The sequence below is a fragment of the Phyllostomus discolor genome, chromosome 5 (assembly GCF_004126475.2).
Source record: "Phyllostomus discolor isolate MPI-MPIP mPhyDis1 chromosome 5, mPhyDis1.pri.v3, whole genome shotgun sequence".
In the NCBI taxonomy this organism is placed as follows: domain Eukaryota; kingdom Metazoa; phylum Chordata; class Mammalia; order Chiroptera; family Phyllostomidae; genus Phyllostomus; species Phyllostomus discolor.
Genome location: NC_040907.2, coordinates 127,017,471 through 127,032,825, shown reverse-complemented (window position 1 = coordinate 127,032,825; position 15,355 = coordinate 127,017,471). Strand labels below are relative to the sequence as shown.

At 52.1% G+C, this 15,355-nt stretch overlaps 1 protein-coding gene across 1 annotated transcript; it reads right to left on the bottom strand.

Moving 5' to 3' along the window:
• Positions 1 to 773: 773 nt before the first annotated feature.
• On the bottom strand, positions 774 to 14,839 carry TACR2 (tachykinin receptor 2). The gene is made up of 5 exons (XM_028513697.2): positions 13,997 to 14,839; positions 8,060 to 8,254; positions 5,871 to 6,024; positions 4,429 to 4,625; positions 774 to 1,068 (listed from the first exon to the last, which is right to left on the bottom strand). The coding sequence occupies exons 1-5, from the start codon at positions 14,377 to 14,379 to the stop codon at positions 849 to 851; spliced, it is 1,149 nt and encodes a 382-aa protein (XP_028369498.1). The 5' UTR covers positions 14,380 to 14,839; the 3' UTR covers positions 774 to 848.
• Positions 14,840 to 15,355: the final 516 nt, after the last annotated feature.

Here is a 15,355-nt window from a genome sequence, read left to right as displayed (position 1 = left end):
TCACCTGTGTCTGGCCTGGTGGTGCGCAGGTGTCGCTCCGTCATCCCTGCAGCATGCCCTGCCGTCGGGAGAGGGAGAGCGGAGGGCCAGGGGGGCTTGTGTGAGGCGGCACCGTGGAGGCTTCCTTTGCCTTTCCCCCCAGCGCCTCTGACTTTTCACCATCAATACTGGGCTGGATCTGAGTATTTCGATGCCAGGGCAGAGAAGCCTCATGTCTTGAACCTGACAATGAATCAGTGCCTTGTTGGCTGCTGCCCACAGGTGTGTTTTGTTCTGTTCCCCCAATGTTGATAAAAATGAGCCAACTGGAACAAGCCTGGAAGTCTCACAGATTGGGATTTCTGGCTTCTCTTGAAAGACTTAGAAGACGAGGCAACAGTGAATTCCCCTCACCACACGGCAGCATTTGTCTAGAGCTGATCAGCTACTGTCCCCTTTGGATGCCTATGTCCTCTGGTTTGCCACAGTCCCCACCATTCCCTATCACCCCAACACCAGAAGCCAGTTGCCTTTTACCATCATGGTTGCAGTTTTTCTTTTATACTGGATCCAACTTATTCGTTACGTTGTGTGCCCCAGGAAGGTGTTTGGGCCCACAGCTCCTGGCTGACAGGTGTTAGCTGACTCTGTCTCTCTGTCTCTCGTTGGATCCCCTGCGGCACTGTCTGAGGGCAGGCTGGGTCCTCTTCAAGTCAGCATCCCCCGCAGACTGCCCGGCCCCTTCTTGTTCTTCCGTCGATGTATTGAAGGGTGAGGAGTGGGCCAGGTTTTCAGATCTGGTCTCTTCAGATGTGGTCTGCGACTTCTCAGAGGGTGCTAAGCCTCACCCTGCAGCCAGGCAGAGGGCTTCAGGATTCAGCAGGCACCCCGTGTTGGGGATCCCCGGCCTGCCCACTGGTGGCCTCAGATGAGGCCACATCCCCCCCATTTATGAATAAAGTCTCTTTAGTGTGACACTGGTTGACCCTCCTGGACAGGGATGGCGTGTGAGTCAGCTCGATCTTGTCCTCCTCAGTTGGCGTGACCCAGGGGCAGCAACGGAAAGCAATCCGGAATCCAGAGCGAAACCTGGGGGCGGGAGGTCAGCTGGAGCAGCCGGTCGGGGAGACAGTGACGGGCTGTCGTGGGGCTGCCCTGCCTCCAGAAGCCCCTCTCCCCTCCAGGAGGGTCACTGCCTCACTCCCAAGCACCTACCGTTGTTCAGGGTCCCTGTCGAGACACAGTCTTTAGTGAATTTAATATTTGGAAACAGCCAGAAGTAATCTGGAGCTAAGCCTAGTGATTGAAGTGGGTGATTGAGCTGAATTACACCATTTGTTATTAATGACACACAAAAAGAAACCAGGAACAAATTATATAAAAGCAATAGATTTTCTTGTTTGACTTGTTAACTGGCTTCTACAGGAATATTCATAGAAGTCTTAAAAAAAAAATAGGGCGTTGGCAGTTGGGTGGAATAGGGATGCTCTCCTGAAGGGATTGCTTTGAAAGAAGATATACACTTGTAACTGTGAAGTTTTGGTATAGTTGCTTAAAAAATAACTCTCCCCACGGCATCACTGAGATGAGAGGAAGCAGACAGGAAGCGGGAGAAATCAGTGGAACAGAAATAAGTGAGAAATACTGGCCGTCAGAGAGGAAGGGAAACAAGTGAGACCCTGTGTGACAGCCGAGAGGGCGAGAACTGTCTTGTCTGTTCCCAGGGGCTGGGGTTCCACGTCCCAGAAGACAGGCCCGCCTCTGGTTCCTTGCCTCATAGCTCTACGAGCTTCCACGGTGTGGCCCAACCAATGGCTGTATTGCGGGAGCTGAGTGGCCTCTGGCCCTTGCACCCACAGTCAGCCTGTCCCAGCCCGAGCTAACCATCATCCTCCCTCGGCCCTCCTCCACTGTCTTCCTCACCTCCGTTCCTGACAACTGATGGCCTTGTCCTTCCAGTTTTCAGGCCAAGAACTTGGGAGTCACCCTTGATTTCTTCTCATATGCCACCTCTCCTCCATCAAATTCTGTTGGTTTTACCTCAGCAATATGCAAATTCTGACCACTTCTCACCCTAGTCTAAACCTACCATCTCTCGCCTGCATTACTGCAGTAACCTAACCATCTCTTTCCTTGCCTTGCTATAGTCCAGTTCCAACGCAGCTGCTGCACTGATTCTTTTCATTTTTAAAAGATCTTATTTATTTTTAGAGAGAAGGGAAGGGAAGGAGGAAGAGGGAGAGAAACATCAATGTGTGGCTGCCTCTTGAACACCCCCTGCTGGGGACCTGGCCTGCACCCCAGGCATGTGCCCTGACTGGGAATCGAACTAGCAACCCTTTGGTTCACAGGCCCACATTCAATCCACTATGCTACACCAGCCAGGGTTAATTCTTTTCAGGGAAGTCGGAGCTTGTGTCGCTCAGGCTCAGAGACCCACAAGGCTCCCCAGGTCAGAGCACCAGCCCGTCTTTCCCTTAACCCCAGAGGCTTTGCCTCGGCTGTTCCCTCTGCCTGGAGCTCTTCCCCAGACAGAGCCCATTCGGTCCTCAAGTCTTTGCTCAAAAGACCCCTCAATACGACCTGCCCTGACCATCCTGTAAAGCTGTGCCCCATGCCTGCTACTTCCCCCTGCCCTTTCTGTGCTCCCTCACCCAGCTCTCGTTTTTTTTCTGTTTTCCTGTAGGACTTATCACCTAAGATACTACGTGGTTCACGTACTCACTATGTTTGCTTATTGTCTGTCCGCCTCACTGGAACGCCAGCTCGCTGGGGAAAGGAGCACTGTTTCTGTTCACTACTGTCTCCCAAGTGCCTGGGACAGTGCGGGGCACACATGGCCCCTTGCCCCCCTTCAGAGCTAGTGTCATCAAATACCGAATGATGCAGAACTTATTTCAGGAACTTGGAGAGTCCCTTGGAGAAACAGAGCCCTGGGGTGCTGTTCATCTCCCAGGGACTGTGTCTGTGGGTAGCAGGAGAGTGACCAGCACACAGACTCTGAGGGCTGGGGGCCCCTCCCTCATGTGACAGACCGTGTTTCCAAGTTCTCACTCCTATAAGCTTCATGCAGGAGACATGTTTGATGGGAGGGCAAGGTTACAGGCCTTGGAGACACAGGGAACGCTGGCTCCGTTGCATGCTGTGAGTTTAGGAAAGTTCCTTTCCAAGGCTCAGTTTCCTCATCTGTAAAATGGGAACAACGCCCCCTCCTTCTATTATCTACTTACATTGCAGGAGACAATGGAGGGTTCTGGCACCTATTAAACACTCAAAAACTTTTTACAGTTTTCTCACTTCCTTCTGGCCTTGCCCAGGTGGGTAGAAAGTTTGAACGCAAAGACCCCAGTGGCAGGAGTGGCCCGGACGTGTGGGCAGGGAGGTGATAGGAGGCATGAACAAAGCGGCCCAAGGCCAGTCTTGCCCATGTCACTCTCAGTCAGGCCAGGACTCACCATTCCCCTCTCATCTCCTTTGACCTGGCCTCACCTTCTTCAGGGTTTTCTGAGGCTGCATGGCCTGCTCTGTAAGCAGGGTTCCTGGGCCCTGGGGTTTCTGCCCAGCCCAGCACCTCCCACCTCTCCGAGTGTCCCAGAAAAAGGCCAGCCCCTCCCTGGGACCCTGCTTCCCTGCTTCCCCAGAAGTACAAAAGCAGGGAGGACCACATGGCATCTGAGGGAGTGTGAGATCCTGGCTGTCTCTGACAAACTCACTTCCCAGCTGCCCCGAGAGCCTCTTGAGGGCAGGAGAGGCACTGTGATCTTCCTGGGGAACAGATCAGTTGGCTCTGGGTCTCCTGTGAGTGCTTCGTGCTGCTGGGGTTGGGACTGTTCTCGCCCAAGGAAAGCCCTTGGTTCTTCCTCATTGCAGGAAGCTCTTAAAAATGTCAGGACAGCCCTGACCAGTGTGGCACAGTTGGTTGGGCATTGTCCCACAAAACAGAAGGTTGCCAGTTCCGTTCCTGATCAGGGTACCTGCCCGGGTTATGGGTTCGGTTCCCAGTGGGGTGCATGCAAAAGGCAATTGATCGATGTTTCTCTCATGCATCAGTGTTTTTCTTTCTCCCCCTTTCTCTAAAAATAAATGAATAAAACCTTTAAAAAATGCCAGGACATGTCCTTTACCTGGCTCCTTCCTCCCTCTCTGTCTGTCCTTTTGGCTCTCTCTGACTCTCCCCCTTCCTCCATCTCTCTGTCTCTGCCTTCTCTCTTCTCTTTGTTCCAGATGTAGCCCCCAGAAGACAGGGCAGGAGGAGACAAATGGTGAGAACCATGGGGGGTGGGAGCTCACACCAGTGGGAGGATTGTGCTGTGTGCTTACTGTAAGGATGGCCCCTGTGAGGGTGGAAGGCATGGGGGTATGGACTCAAGATGCACAGGGAGGTCCAGATGGGGCCAGGGGCCAGATTGGGGCCCTGAGGGCTGAGGAGGGAATGGGATGAGGGCTCACCTGCGGTTGAGGCAGCAATAGATGATGGGATTATACATGGTGGAACTCATGGCCAGCCAGAAGAGTGCCAGGTAGACCTGCTGAATGAACTTGTGGCAGTAGATGTCCTCCTGGAAGTTGCCCAGGATGAAGTAGAGGTGGTAGGGCAGCCAGCAGATGGCGAACGTCACCACCACCAGCACCATGGTCTTCACAAACTGGTCCGGAAGAGGCTCAGGTCACTTTTCAGCCTGGAAGCCCCAAGCCCCAATCCTCCCGGGGCAGGGGCAGGGGCAGTCTAGGAAGCCCTCAACCAGTAGGTCCTGTCTACCATTATGGCCTCAGTCTCCTGGACACTCCTGAGCCCTCCATGCTGTACTTGCTCAGCCTGGTCCCTCTGCCCACACTGCTGCCCTTCCTTTGAAGTCCTCAGTCCTCAAAGCCTAACTCAGTGGCCACTTCCTCTAAAACGAATCCTGGATCCCTTGTGGATGAGCATTCTCTCCTAACCCCTCTTTTGGGGAGTCCCTATGCCAGCTGTGGGTTTCCAGCCCCACCCCCACCCCGGGATCTGTGTCTGCCACAGCCCTTCCATCCATAGGTAGTGAGGCTCCAACCTGGGACCCCAGCCTCTGTCCAGGGCCCAGCTGACACTTCCCTCATCCTGACTGATTTCCGCAGGTGCGCTTGAGCACGGCACAGTACCCCATGAGGGATGGGAGACAAACCAGGGCTGGCGAACGGAGACCAGCTCTCCATGAAGGACAACGAAATGGTGTCCTATGTTCAACTACCTCCCTGAATTGCCCTGAAAAGTTCCAAATAGTAGGTGAGAAGCCAAGACTTGGATCTGATACACAGGATTAACCCATTACCTCTCCTGCTCGCCTAACAGGAAGTGGGCAGTCAAAGATGAGCTTTGAACACTGTCAGGATCCTTGGGGACCCTGAATGGCAGGAGCGGGGAGACACTGGCACTTCTTTTGAAAATTCAGGACAGATGACAAGTCTCCACAATCTCCGAGTTCTGCGGTCCCAGCGTTTGAGAGTTCTGTGATTCTATCAAGGAGCCCCTGTGGTTCTGCAGGAATTCTTAAATTCACTCAAACACTGTATTACTAAAAAAGTCTAAGACTTTAAAATCGTCTTTCTGAGGTTTTTGGAGGTATCTGAAATTCTGTGGGGCTTTAGGATTCCATGATTTTCATAACATTCTGGGAGGTTCCATTAACTTTCTATTTGACCAAAGACCAAGGGCAAGTAGACCTGCCCAAGAACAGCTTCAGGTTCTGGCCAGGGACTTGGGACCTGGGACCTGGGCCAGTTACGAGCGGATTCTGTGCCCTGCAGCGCCCCCTTGAGGGCAGGCCTTGAGCCCAGAAAAATGGCATCGTAGGCGGGACCAGGCCTCCAGGCCCACCCTTCCCAGGAAAGCCCCGGACCCCCACCGACCCGGCGCCTACCTTCTTCTTGGCCTGCAGGTAATGCCTGTTGGCGCCGTGCGCATCGTACCCAGGGACCGTGTGTCTCCAGAGCGTGAGGCCTATGATGCTGTAGGCGACGAACATCACCACGAGAGGCAGGAAGTAGATGAGGGCGATCACTGTGAGATGGTACCTGGAGGGAGAGCCGAGGACCTTGGCACCGGCGGTCCGGGGGGCGACTTCCTCAGTCCCCTGGACCTCGAGGGCGCCTCCGAGCTGCCCTGGAGTTGTCCCTGGAGAGCCACCCCTGGCGGCCTCCTGAGACCTTAGTTTGATTTAAAGAAAATAAACAAAGGCAACATTAGCTAGTGCACGTGCCCAATAGGGCTTTCCCTGCTTCGAAAGGGACACCAGTGTTATCCCTGCGTCCGTCCAAGTGATAGATAAGTATAAATAAATAAATAGAAACGAAAGTTAACCAAGTAATACATTTGTTTAAAATTTAAAATGCCATGAAGCATAAAGGAGGAAGTAAAATTCCTTATCCACCCTCAGCCCTGTTAACAATTCGGAATAGTATTTTCTCTCAGGTCGTGTGCGTGTATATGTGTTGCCCACCCACCCCCAGAGAGCTGGTGCTCTGTACCCTAAGTTCTTACTGGTCCGCGTCTCAGGAAGAAGAGCCCTGTATTAGGGTGGAGAAATGCTGCCTCCCAGTGGCCAGTCACGAAACATTCGGCTCTCCATCCCTCCCTGAGCCAGAAACCGGATCGCTTTCCTACACAACAGCGCTCTGGAGCAGTGAGTCCCTCTGAGAAGGTGGGGTGCAGGGTAAGGGCGAGACCAGGCAGGGCCTGCCCTGCAAACTCAACAATTGCCAGGAACAGGCTTCTCAAAGGAATGGCACCTTCCCCTATACTGAAGGCACAGCCGCTCCTTGGCCAGTGCTCAGGACAGATGTAAACCAGGCAGGGGTGGCGTTGGGGGAGGGTGTTAAAGGAGGTGGAAGCGGGGACTGTGTTGCTATGGTGACCTGGCAGCCCCCATCTCAGAGCATGCACATCTTCATGCTTGGGCAGCTGGGTTCTTGTTGGACTAAATCTGCCGCCTTCAAGTTTGTTTTCATGTCCCATATTTAAACCGCCACATACTGGCTCGCCAGGTCTGTGATGGGCATGGTGCTAGGGCTTTTGCTACATTTTCTCATATGTGCTCACAACCACCCTTGAGCAAGGTTCTTGTATAATAAATAAGCCCCATTTGAGAGAGAAGGAGCCGAAGGGTCAGAGAGGCTAAGTGACTATGAAGGGTCTTCTAGCCAGCAGGAACTGAGCAGGGCTGTCTTCCCCGGCTGTGACTACAACACCTCAACCCGTCCTTTGTCCTCTACTAACCAACCATGCCGTGCTTGGGGATCAGGAAGCCATGCCATGAGAATTAGGCAAATGGAACCCAGAAAGGGAAAAGACTTACCCAGGGTCACCCAGTGGCTGGGCCATCCTGAGTTCTTTTACCCCATGCCCACCCCAGATCCCTTGGTGCCCACCTCAGCACAAGGCAGGCACCAGGCATCCTCCCAAAAACATCTTAGGCTCTGTCACCTGCCTGTCTTTCTGCCTGAATACCCTGACCTTGCGGCCCAAGCTTTCACAGTGCAAAACACACACCTACACACATTTCTGAACACGAACCTATGGGCACACACATCCATAAGCATACCTGTATACTTATACACACACTCACAGACATGAGTGGGTGCAGTGTGCCTGTACAGGTGGCATCATGTGCAAGCATCCGTGTCCTCATTTAAAAACGCACACATCCTGATTTCAGTGGTGGAGTGGGGAGCAGATTGGGCTGTGAAGCAGCACTGCCTATATTTAACTCCTTGTCTCAGCCCTTACTATATATGTGTGGTCTTGGGCACATTACTTAGTTTTTCAGTGCCTCAGTTTTCTCATCTGAAAAATGGGAATAATAATAATACGTACCTCTTAATGTTAGGGGGATTAAATGAGTTCATATATGTAATGTGCTTAGAGCAAGCCTGATACTTAGTAAGTGATGTCACTTTTAGCATGTATGCGTACTTACATAATCCCAAGTACACTCACAGACACATGTGTGTGCCCTGTACACACACACATGCATTGTTGGGTGTATGCACATGCACACACACACACACACACACACACACCATGCTTCCCCCACCCCTTTCCCAGCCTTACAGAAGGAGTATCTTGCCATCGTTGTCTTCGGGCCAGGCCACTACACACTTAGTGGCTCCCTGGTCCATGATGATGGTAGAGTAGAAGCACTGTGGGAAGGCAAGGGCCAGGGCCACCAACCAGATGCCAGCAATGACCGCTCTGGTGCCAGGGGCTGACAGCCGTGGCTGGAAGGGGTGGACGATGGCCATGTACCTGTGAGCAAAGGGCGGTATGAGCAGTGGGCACCTTCCTGTCTGACCTCCCTCTCCCCCACACCCTCCCCCACTACAGGCCCATACCCTCTAGCCCCATGCCCCACACTGCTGCTGGTGACCCGCAGAGAGCCAGCTGGGCCGGTGACATCCCACAGCCACATGGCACCCTAGTGAAGTGGCCTGAACCCCACGGAGCCCCCACTACAGCACTGTCCTCTGAGTATGGGCTTGCTCTCAGATGGCCACAGGAGAGCGCTATGGCCACACTGGAAGTCCACCTCTGGACATCTGTCTGAAGCTCAGCCCTGACAAGCCCTTCAGCCCTAGGCCAGTCCCTCTTCTGTTCAGAAACTTCAGCAGAGCCCAGCAGTCTCCTGGACAAAGACCAAAGCAGCGCTGCTCACCAGCTTTCTGCAGTGGTCGGAATACTCTGTATATGCACTGTCTTGTTCAACAGCCCCTAACCACACATGACCAATATGACTGAGGAACTGAAATTTTAATTTTAATTAATTAGAACTTAGGCATATATGAGGTCTGTTCAGAAAATACCCAGCCAGGCACTATGAAAAATTGGGACATTTATTGATGAAAATACAAGATACAAGAAACATTATACTTAAAACAATGATATCTCAGTCCCCTTCAAATAGGCACCTCGGGACCTCACACAGTTCTCTCAGTCTCTATCAGCTGCCACATTGTATTTTCCTGAATCTCATCCACGATCTGAAATCTCTTCCCTTTCAAAGGTAATTTTAGTCTTGGGAAAAGCCAGAAGTCACAGGGCACCAAATCTGGGCTGTAGGGGGGCTGAGTTACCTGGGTGATTTGATGTTTCACAAAAAAACTGCATCAGATGTGATGCATGAGCAGGCACATTGTCGTGATGAAGCTGCCAATCCCCAGTTGTCCATGGCTGCAGCCTTCTGAATCATCAGAATAGTTTCCACAGAGGAATGTTCAAGCTTAATGCAACATTTGATGCAGATTTATTGCTCTAGTTGCTCAGTCATTTTGAATGCGATGGCCACACAGTACACACAGGCTCACTCAGTGGCGTGTAGTACCCCCACTGACTAGTACAGTGAAGTTGTCATTGTTCACACATGTGCATTCCGGTCCACCCTCCTTGGCTGGCAGGCTACACTGATGTCACACAAATCATTCTCCATATATTAAGAATGGCTGGACTTGCCCTGGCTGGTGTGATTCAGTGGATTGAGTGCCGGTGCTGGGAACCACCCTGCCTAGTTTCAGAATCTGTAACCCCCTATGGCTAAGGCTGAGAGAGTGACATTCAGACCATAAGCCACTAAGGAGACAAAGCTTATTTCCCTGGCAGGAGCGCAGCTTCTGCTCCTTTTACTTCACCCTGCCTGGCCCCCAGTGCTTGGTCAGTTAGCCAATGATGGGTAAGATTCCCCAAGGGGGGACTGACCTAAGACAGGTACAATCACGGGGAGCCCCCAGAGAAGGACTTGGGGGGCTATAGCAAAAGGGGGTGATGGACCCTCTCCCCTCGGCTTTGACATAGCCCAAGTCCACATTCTGTCTCAAGAAGTGTCCTAATCTCTTGGCTGCCTTACTTTCCCTGCCCTACTTAAGCCTGAAACAATGCTGGTGGTGGGTGTCACCCTGTGTTGGAAGGGGCGGGTTCCCCGGGTGATCAGGCCTAAGAAAGAATATGTAAAATCCTGTGAAACCTGCTTTGTTTAGAATGCTCTCAATTAAATGATAGGGGTCCAAGTAAGAAGTTTGTTCCTCAAAGTTTTATGCTCTTTAGCTTACTGGCCCTGACTCAAAATAGGCCCTCAGAGTTCTTTGTATGTTATCTGTTGTTTGATCCTTACTGCCTAATAATAATTAATGAACTTTACCTGTATTCCTGTGCAAAATGAACCTAATAAAAGTCCATCGAGGAAAAGGCTCTTGGCCCTTGTCCTTTGAGAGATTGGCTACCTTTCCTCCCCAAGCAGATCATGTCTTGGTAGGCTTATTCTCATCCATGGTGGCCGGGGGTGCTCTGAGGGTGGAGCCCCCCCACATGCCGGCCTGCAAAGCAAGGTATCACTGGTTTGATTCCCAGTCAGGGCACATACCTGGGTTGCAGGCCAGGTCCCCAGTAGCGGGTGTGCAAGAAGCAGCCACACATTAGTGTTTCTCTCCCTCTCTTTCTCCCTCCCTTCCCCTCTAAAAAAATAAAATGAAATCTTAAAAAAAAAAAAAAAGAATGGCTGAACTTTTCCCAGACAGACCTCATGTGGCTGTGGCTGCATTAGCAGACAGCGCAGGGCCCAATCTTTAAATGCGGGATTCAATGACCTCTGCACGTGACCAGTGCACTGGCCAGCCTTCATGTGTCACTGCTTCCCACACCAGGCTCACTCTGGCCATGGGACAGCTCTGCTGTTCCCCGGCTGTGGGTAGAGTACACAGGATTACAAAGACAACCAATTATACTGAAATACCATCATGAAAATATAAAACAAATTTGGAACACAGCAATATGTCTGCTTCTTTATCAACCCACTGAACAACAAGATTTAGCAGCAGGTCTGGACACTGTGGAAATTTTGAAGTGGCAGGGAATGGAGGTGATACTTTGCAATTTCTGCACAACAGAAGTTTCTGCGATATCTGTTGGTGACAGTGCCAGGCACGGCTGGAGTCCTCGCACACCGTGCTGTGCTGCCTACATTTGTGACTGTGGCCCCCCTCCAAGTTCATGGCCCCTCACATTTCTGCCCACAGCTCGTGGTCGCAGGTGGTGCATGTCGGGACTACGTGATTGTTGACCCCTCCACCCGCACACTGGGCACTGACCTTCTCCCTTGACTGCAGCGTGGCCCCAGGCCAACTCTGCCCCTCGACAGCCTGGACCCAGGCCGAGCACCCTAGCAGGACAGGAGAAGTAGGCCCTGTCCCTCAGGGTCCTTTAGCACCCCTAGACGATGCAGGAGACTAGGGTGACAACCTGTGGGCTCAGGAGTCCTTCCTGTTCTGGGAGGCGGGATGGGAAAGGAGAGCTTTCTTGTTCTATTGGCAGGGGAGCAGGCCTGAGACTTTGGATTCGGGCTGGCCTGGATTTGCATCCTGACTCTGCTGCTTCCCAGAAATAGGCTCTTAAGCAAATGACCTAAGCTCTTTGGGTTCTGTTTTTGTTTTCTCCTCTGAAGTGGGACGATCATAATTTGTGCCATTGGGGTTGCTGTGCAGAGCGAATAAGAAAGATGCATGAGAAGTGTCTGCAGGCAGCTGGGGCTCAGGACTTGAGAGTGTGATTATTCCTATGTATTTATTTCCTTTAAATTTACTGGAAATACTTTTGGTCCAGGATGATCCCTGCGTCTTCTTCCCCGGGATTAATCTGGACCTTGGGACAAGGCCAGGACAGAAGACCTCACATTTTATTCAGCCCTTGCCCTGAGCAGGGAAGCTCATGCCTTGAGGTCTGGGGCATGCAGTGGGCAGCCGAGTCTGTGCTCTGCACCAGGAGCATGTGCACCCTGCCCGGGTGAGGACTCCCTCCTGTGCTCCCCCCACACCCCAGGCGTGCGCCTGCCATAGGCCTTTGCTGCTGCTGCGTCTTCTGCCTGGAATATTCCTTCCCCGGAGCCCTGGGGCTCACTCTCTCACCTCCTTCCTGCCTGCTCAAATCCCACGCTCAAAATAAAGCCAATTCTGACACCTCATCTAATACTACAACCTGCCCCCTACCCCCAGCACACACACCCAAGCACCTCAGACCCCCTTTCCCCTTCCTAGTACTTTCCCATAGCTCTTGTGATCTCAAAATACAATATATGTTTATTCACATGTTTATTATTTAAATTCTCACCAGGGCAGGCATCTTCAACTGTTTTTCCCACTCAGTTCCCAGAACAGTGTCTGTACATAGTACGCAGTGAATATACGAATGAATGCAGAAATCAATGGACAGGTCTGCACTGTTACTACCTGACCTGAGCCACCGTCCTCTCTCACCTGTGCAGCAGCCTCCTGCCTGGTCCCCTGGCTCCCTCCCTGCCTTCCGCAGTCCGTTCCCACCCCCCCCGACCCCCTTTAAAAAGGAAGTGTTCATGAGGTTATGATTCTGGGACAATTTTTCCACTCGTGTGCATTCTGCAGTGCTTGAAACAGAGGACACACTCAAGTACTTGTTAAGTAAAGGAAAAAATCTTAGAGGGACTTTCAGATTGTCCAGGGGCTGTTAAGGTGTTCTTCGTGGTGATGGAGGGGGTGGGGTGTCTGGGTTCTGGGCACGTGGCCCCACCCTTGTCTCATGCTGGCTGACTTCAGGGGATCCTGACCATCTGTCTAGCCTCAGTTTCCCTCGGTGCAGAATTAGAAGGTTGGCCCAGATGAATGGCTTTTTAAACTTTCTTTTTGTTATTATGTTTTTATTATGTTAAAATTATTATTATTTTTAATCCTCTCCTGTGGATATGTTTATTCATTTGTGAGAGGGTAGGGGGTAGAGAGAGAAAAACATCGAGAAGAGAGAGAGGCATCGGTCTGTTGCCCCTTGCACACGCCCCGACTGGGGACCAAGTCCGCAGCCAGGTACGCTCCCTGGCTATGGTCAAGCCCACGACCTTTTGGTGTACGGGACAACGCTCAACCAACGGAGCCACCCGGCATAGCTTTTTTTAGTTTTTAATTAGTAGAAATAAATTTCTTGAGTGAAATCTTCAGAGAAACTCTATTAATAAAACAACCAAGAGCTGAGAAGTGAGCCGCTGTAGGCAAGGGGTTGCTGGGTAGCTGGGTTGGGATGGGGGACCATGAGCCTCATCAAACCATCCTGACGAGGAGTCTGTGTCTCTCAGGGCCCTGAGCCCCCGCCCCGCCTCCCACACCTGCCTGGTGTCTTCCCTCTGTTTCTTTTTGTTTGCTGTCTGTCTCAACCACACTCCCTCAGGGACACACAGTCCCCTTCTACATTCACACTGGGACCTGCCTGCCCCAACCAGCTTTTAAAAGATCCAAGCCGTGGCCATTGTGGCTCAGCTGGTCGGAGCGTTGTCCTGTCCCATAGAGCGAGAGGTCTCTGTTTTGATCCCCGGCCTGGGCGCATACCCTGGTTGGGGTGTGTGTGAGGGGGCAACCATCTCTGTCATTTCAAGGTTTCCCTTCTCTCCTCTCTCCCTTTCCCTCTCCCTAAAAGCAATGGAAAAATGTCCTCATGTGAGGTTAAAAAAAAAACTTTTAAAAAAGGATTCCCTATTTGCTTACCAGTCACTCCTCCACCCCTCCCTGACCCACTGTCTGAAGTCATGTCTGCAGCCCTGAGAGCAGCCTCAGGAAAATGACTGGCCCATGTAGTTACATGGTAGCTGCATGCAAGATTAAATTTTCCCCTCATGTAATCTGTCTAGGAATAGAAAAACCATGTAAGCAATTTCTTTGTGGCAAATGACAGACCTCCTAGTAAAGACCAACCACAGGAAAGAACACTCCAAAAAGTTCCTAAAATACTGCCACTCTTGCCCCACAGCCTTGAACAGCCATCTGGTATAAAGTTCTTTTTGTGTCTAACCTTAAACTCACCTGCTTCAGTCCCATCATCCTCTGCCTTCCAGGTGCATAGTTTTGTATCATGATCGGGCTGGGAGGCAATTTCCTGGGTCCCACACTTAACTTGCAGTGAAACTTTGGGCAAGTCACCAGCCTTGTCTGAGCCCCAGCAAAGTGAGCTGGCTCCCACCAGCTTCTCCCAACCCCCACTGCCTCCTACCTGTCTGCAGCGATGGCGGTCATGGAGTAGATGCTGACAAACATGGCTGTGACAGGGAAGAGGTTCTGGAAATAGCAGAAAGCGCGGCCGAAGTACCAGATGTTGTGGCTGGCGTAGACAAAGTTGAAGACAGCATTGAAGGCGGCCATGCAGAGGTCGGCCACGGCCAGGTTGACAATGAAGTAGTTGGTGACGGTGCGCATCCTCTGATGGGCCAGGATGATCCAGATGACTGTTGCATTGCCCATCACGGCCACCAGCACAAGGATCAAGTAGGCTGTGGCCCACAGTGCCAGCTGCCAGCCAGGCATGGAGAAGGTCGTGACGCCTGTGGTGTTGCTCTCAAGGTCAGATGAGATGTTGGTATCTGCACAGGTTCCCATGGCTGCCTCTGGGTCTGGGACAAGGGTCTGGCTCCTCAGCTCCTTCTGGCTCCCGGTGCTCTGCCTGGATATGCTACAGGAGAGAACTCCTCCTTGGCGGGAGTGTACAGGGGAGAGAGGAGTAGGTGCAAAGCCAGGCACGTCAGGGAAACCAGCAGGCACTCCCAAGTCTCAAACAGACATGAGTCAGGCTGAGCAGAGAGTGGGTTCCAGAGCCATTGGCATTTCAGAATCCCATGTCCCGGCCAGACTTCTCCAATGTCACATGGAAATCTAAAATCCAAGACCCGGTTTCAAAGCAGGAGTTACCCTTGTTAATTATGGGTCAACCCCTTCACTGCAGAAATGAAAAAACAGATTCCAAGGAGAGATATGACCAGCCCAGGTCACTCAGCAAGTTGGTGACAAGTCAGGACTCAAACCCAGGTCCCTCCTAGTACTACTCAGGAACCGCTTGGGACCAGACGAGCACACGGCAGCAGGCTTTGGATCCACCGGTCAGCCGCGCAGCCGGCTTTCTCTCCGGGCTTTGGGGTGCAGGCCGGGCCGCCAGCCCAAAAGCACTGCCTTTCCCGCTGCTCTCCTGTGCCGGCCAGTGAGGGCCTTGGCAGAGGTGGTGCCTGCTCTTGAGTCGGGGCTTTGGCTCCCGCCCCTCGTCCCACCCCTGCTTGGATGGCCCAGCTTGTTTCTTGAGGAAAGATTTAGGACCAGCTGCCAGGCAGGGGGAGACCTGGGGGAAATAAGGGCGGCAGGGGTGGCAGCTGGCATGGAGGGCACAGTCCTTGGTGGGGTGTTTATATTCATCCTGGGCCAGGAGTTACATCTAGAAAGTGATTAGGAGCATGCACTTGGGAGCCAGACTGGGTGTGAGTCGGTTTCACTGACACCAGACTTTGAACTTCAGCTTTCCTAGCTGAAAAAAAAAGGAAAAAAAAGAGGAAAAAAATGTGTATGTCTGTTGGTATATAGCAAGTCC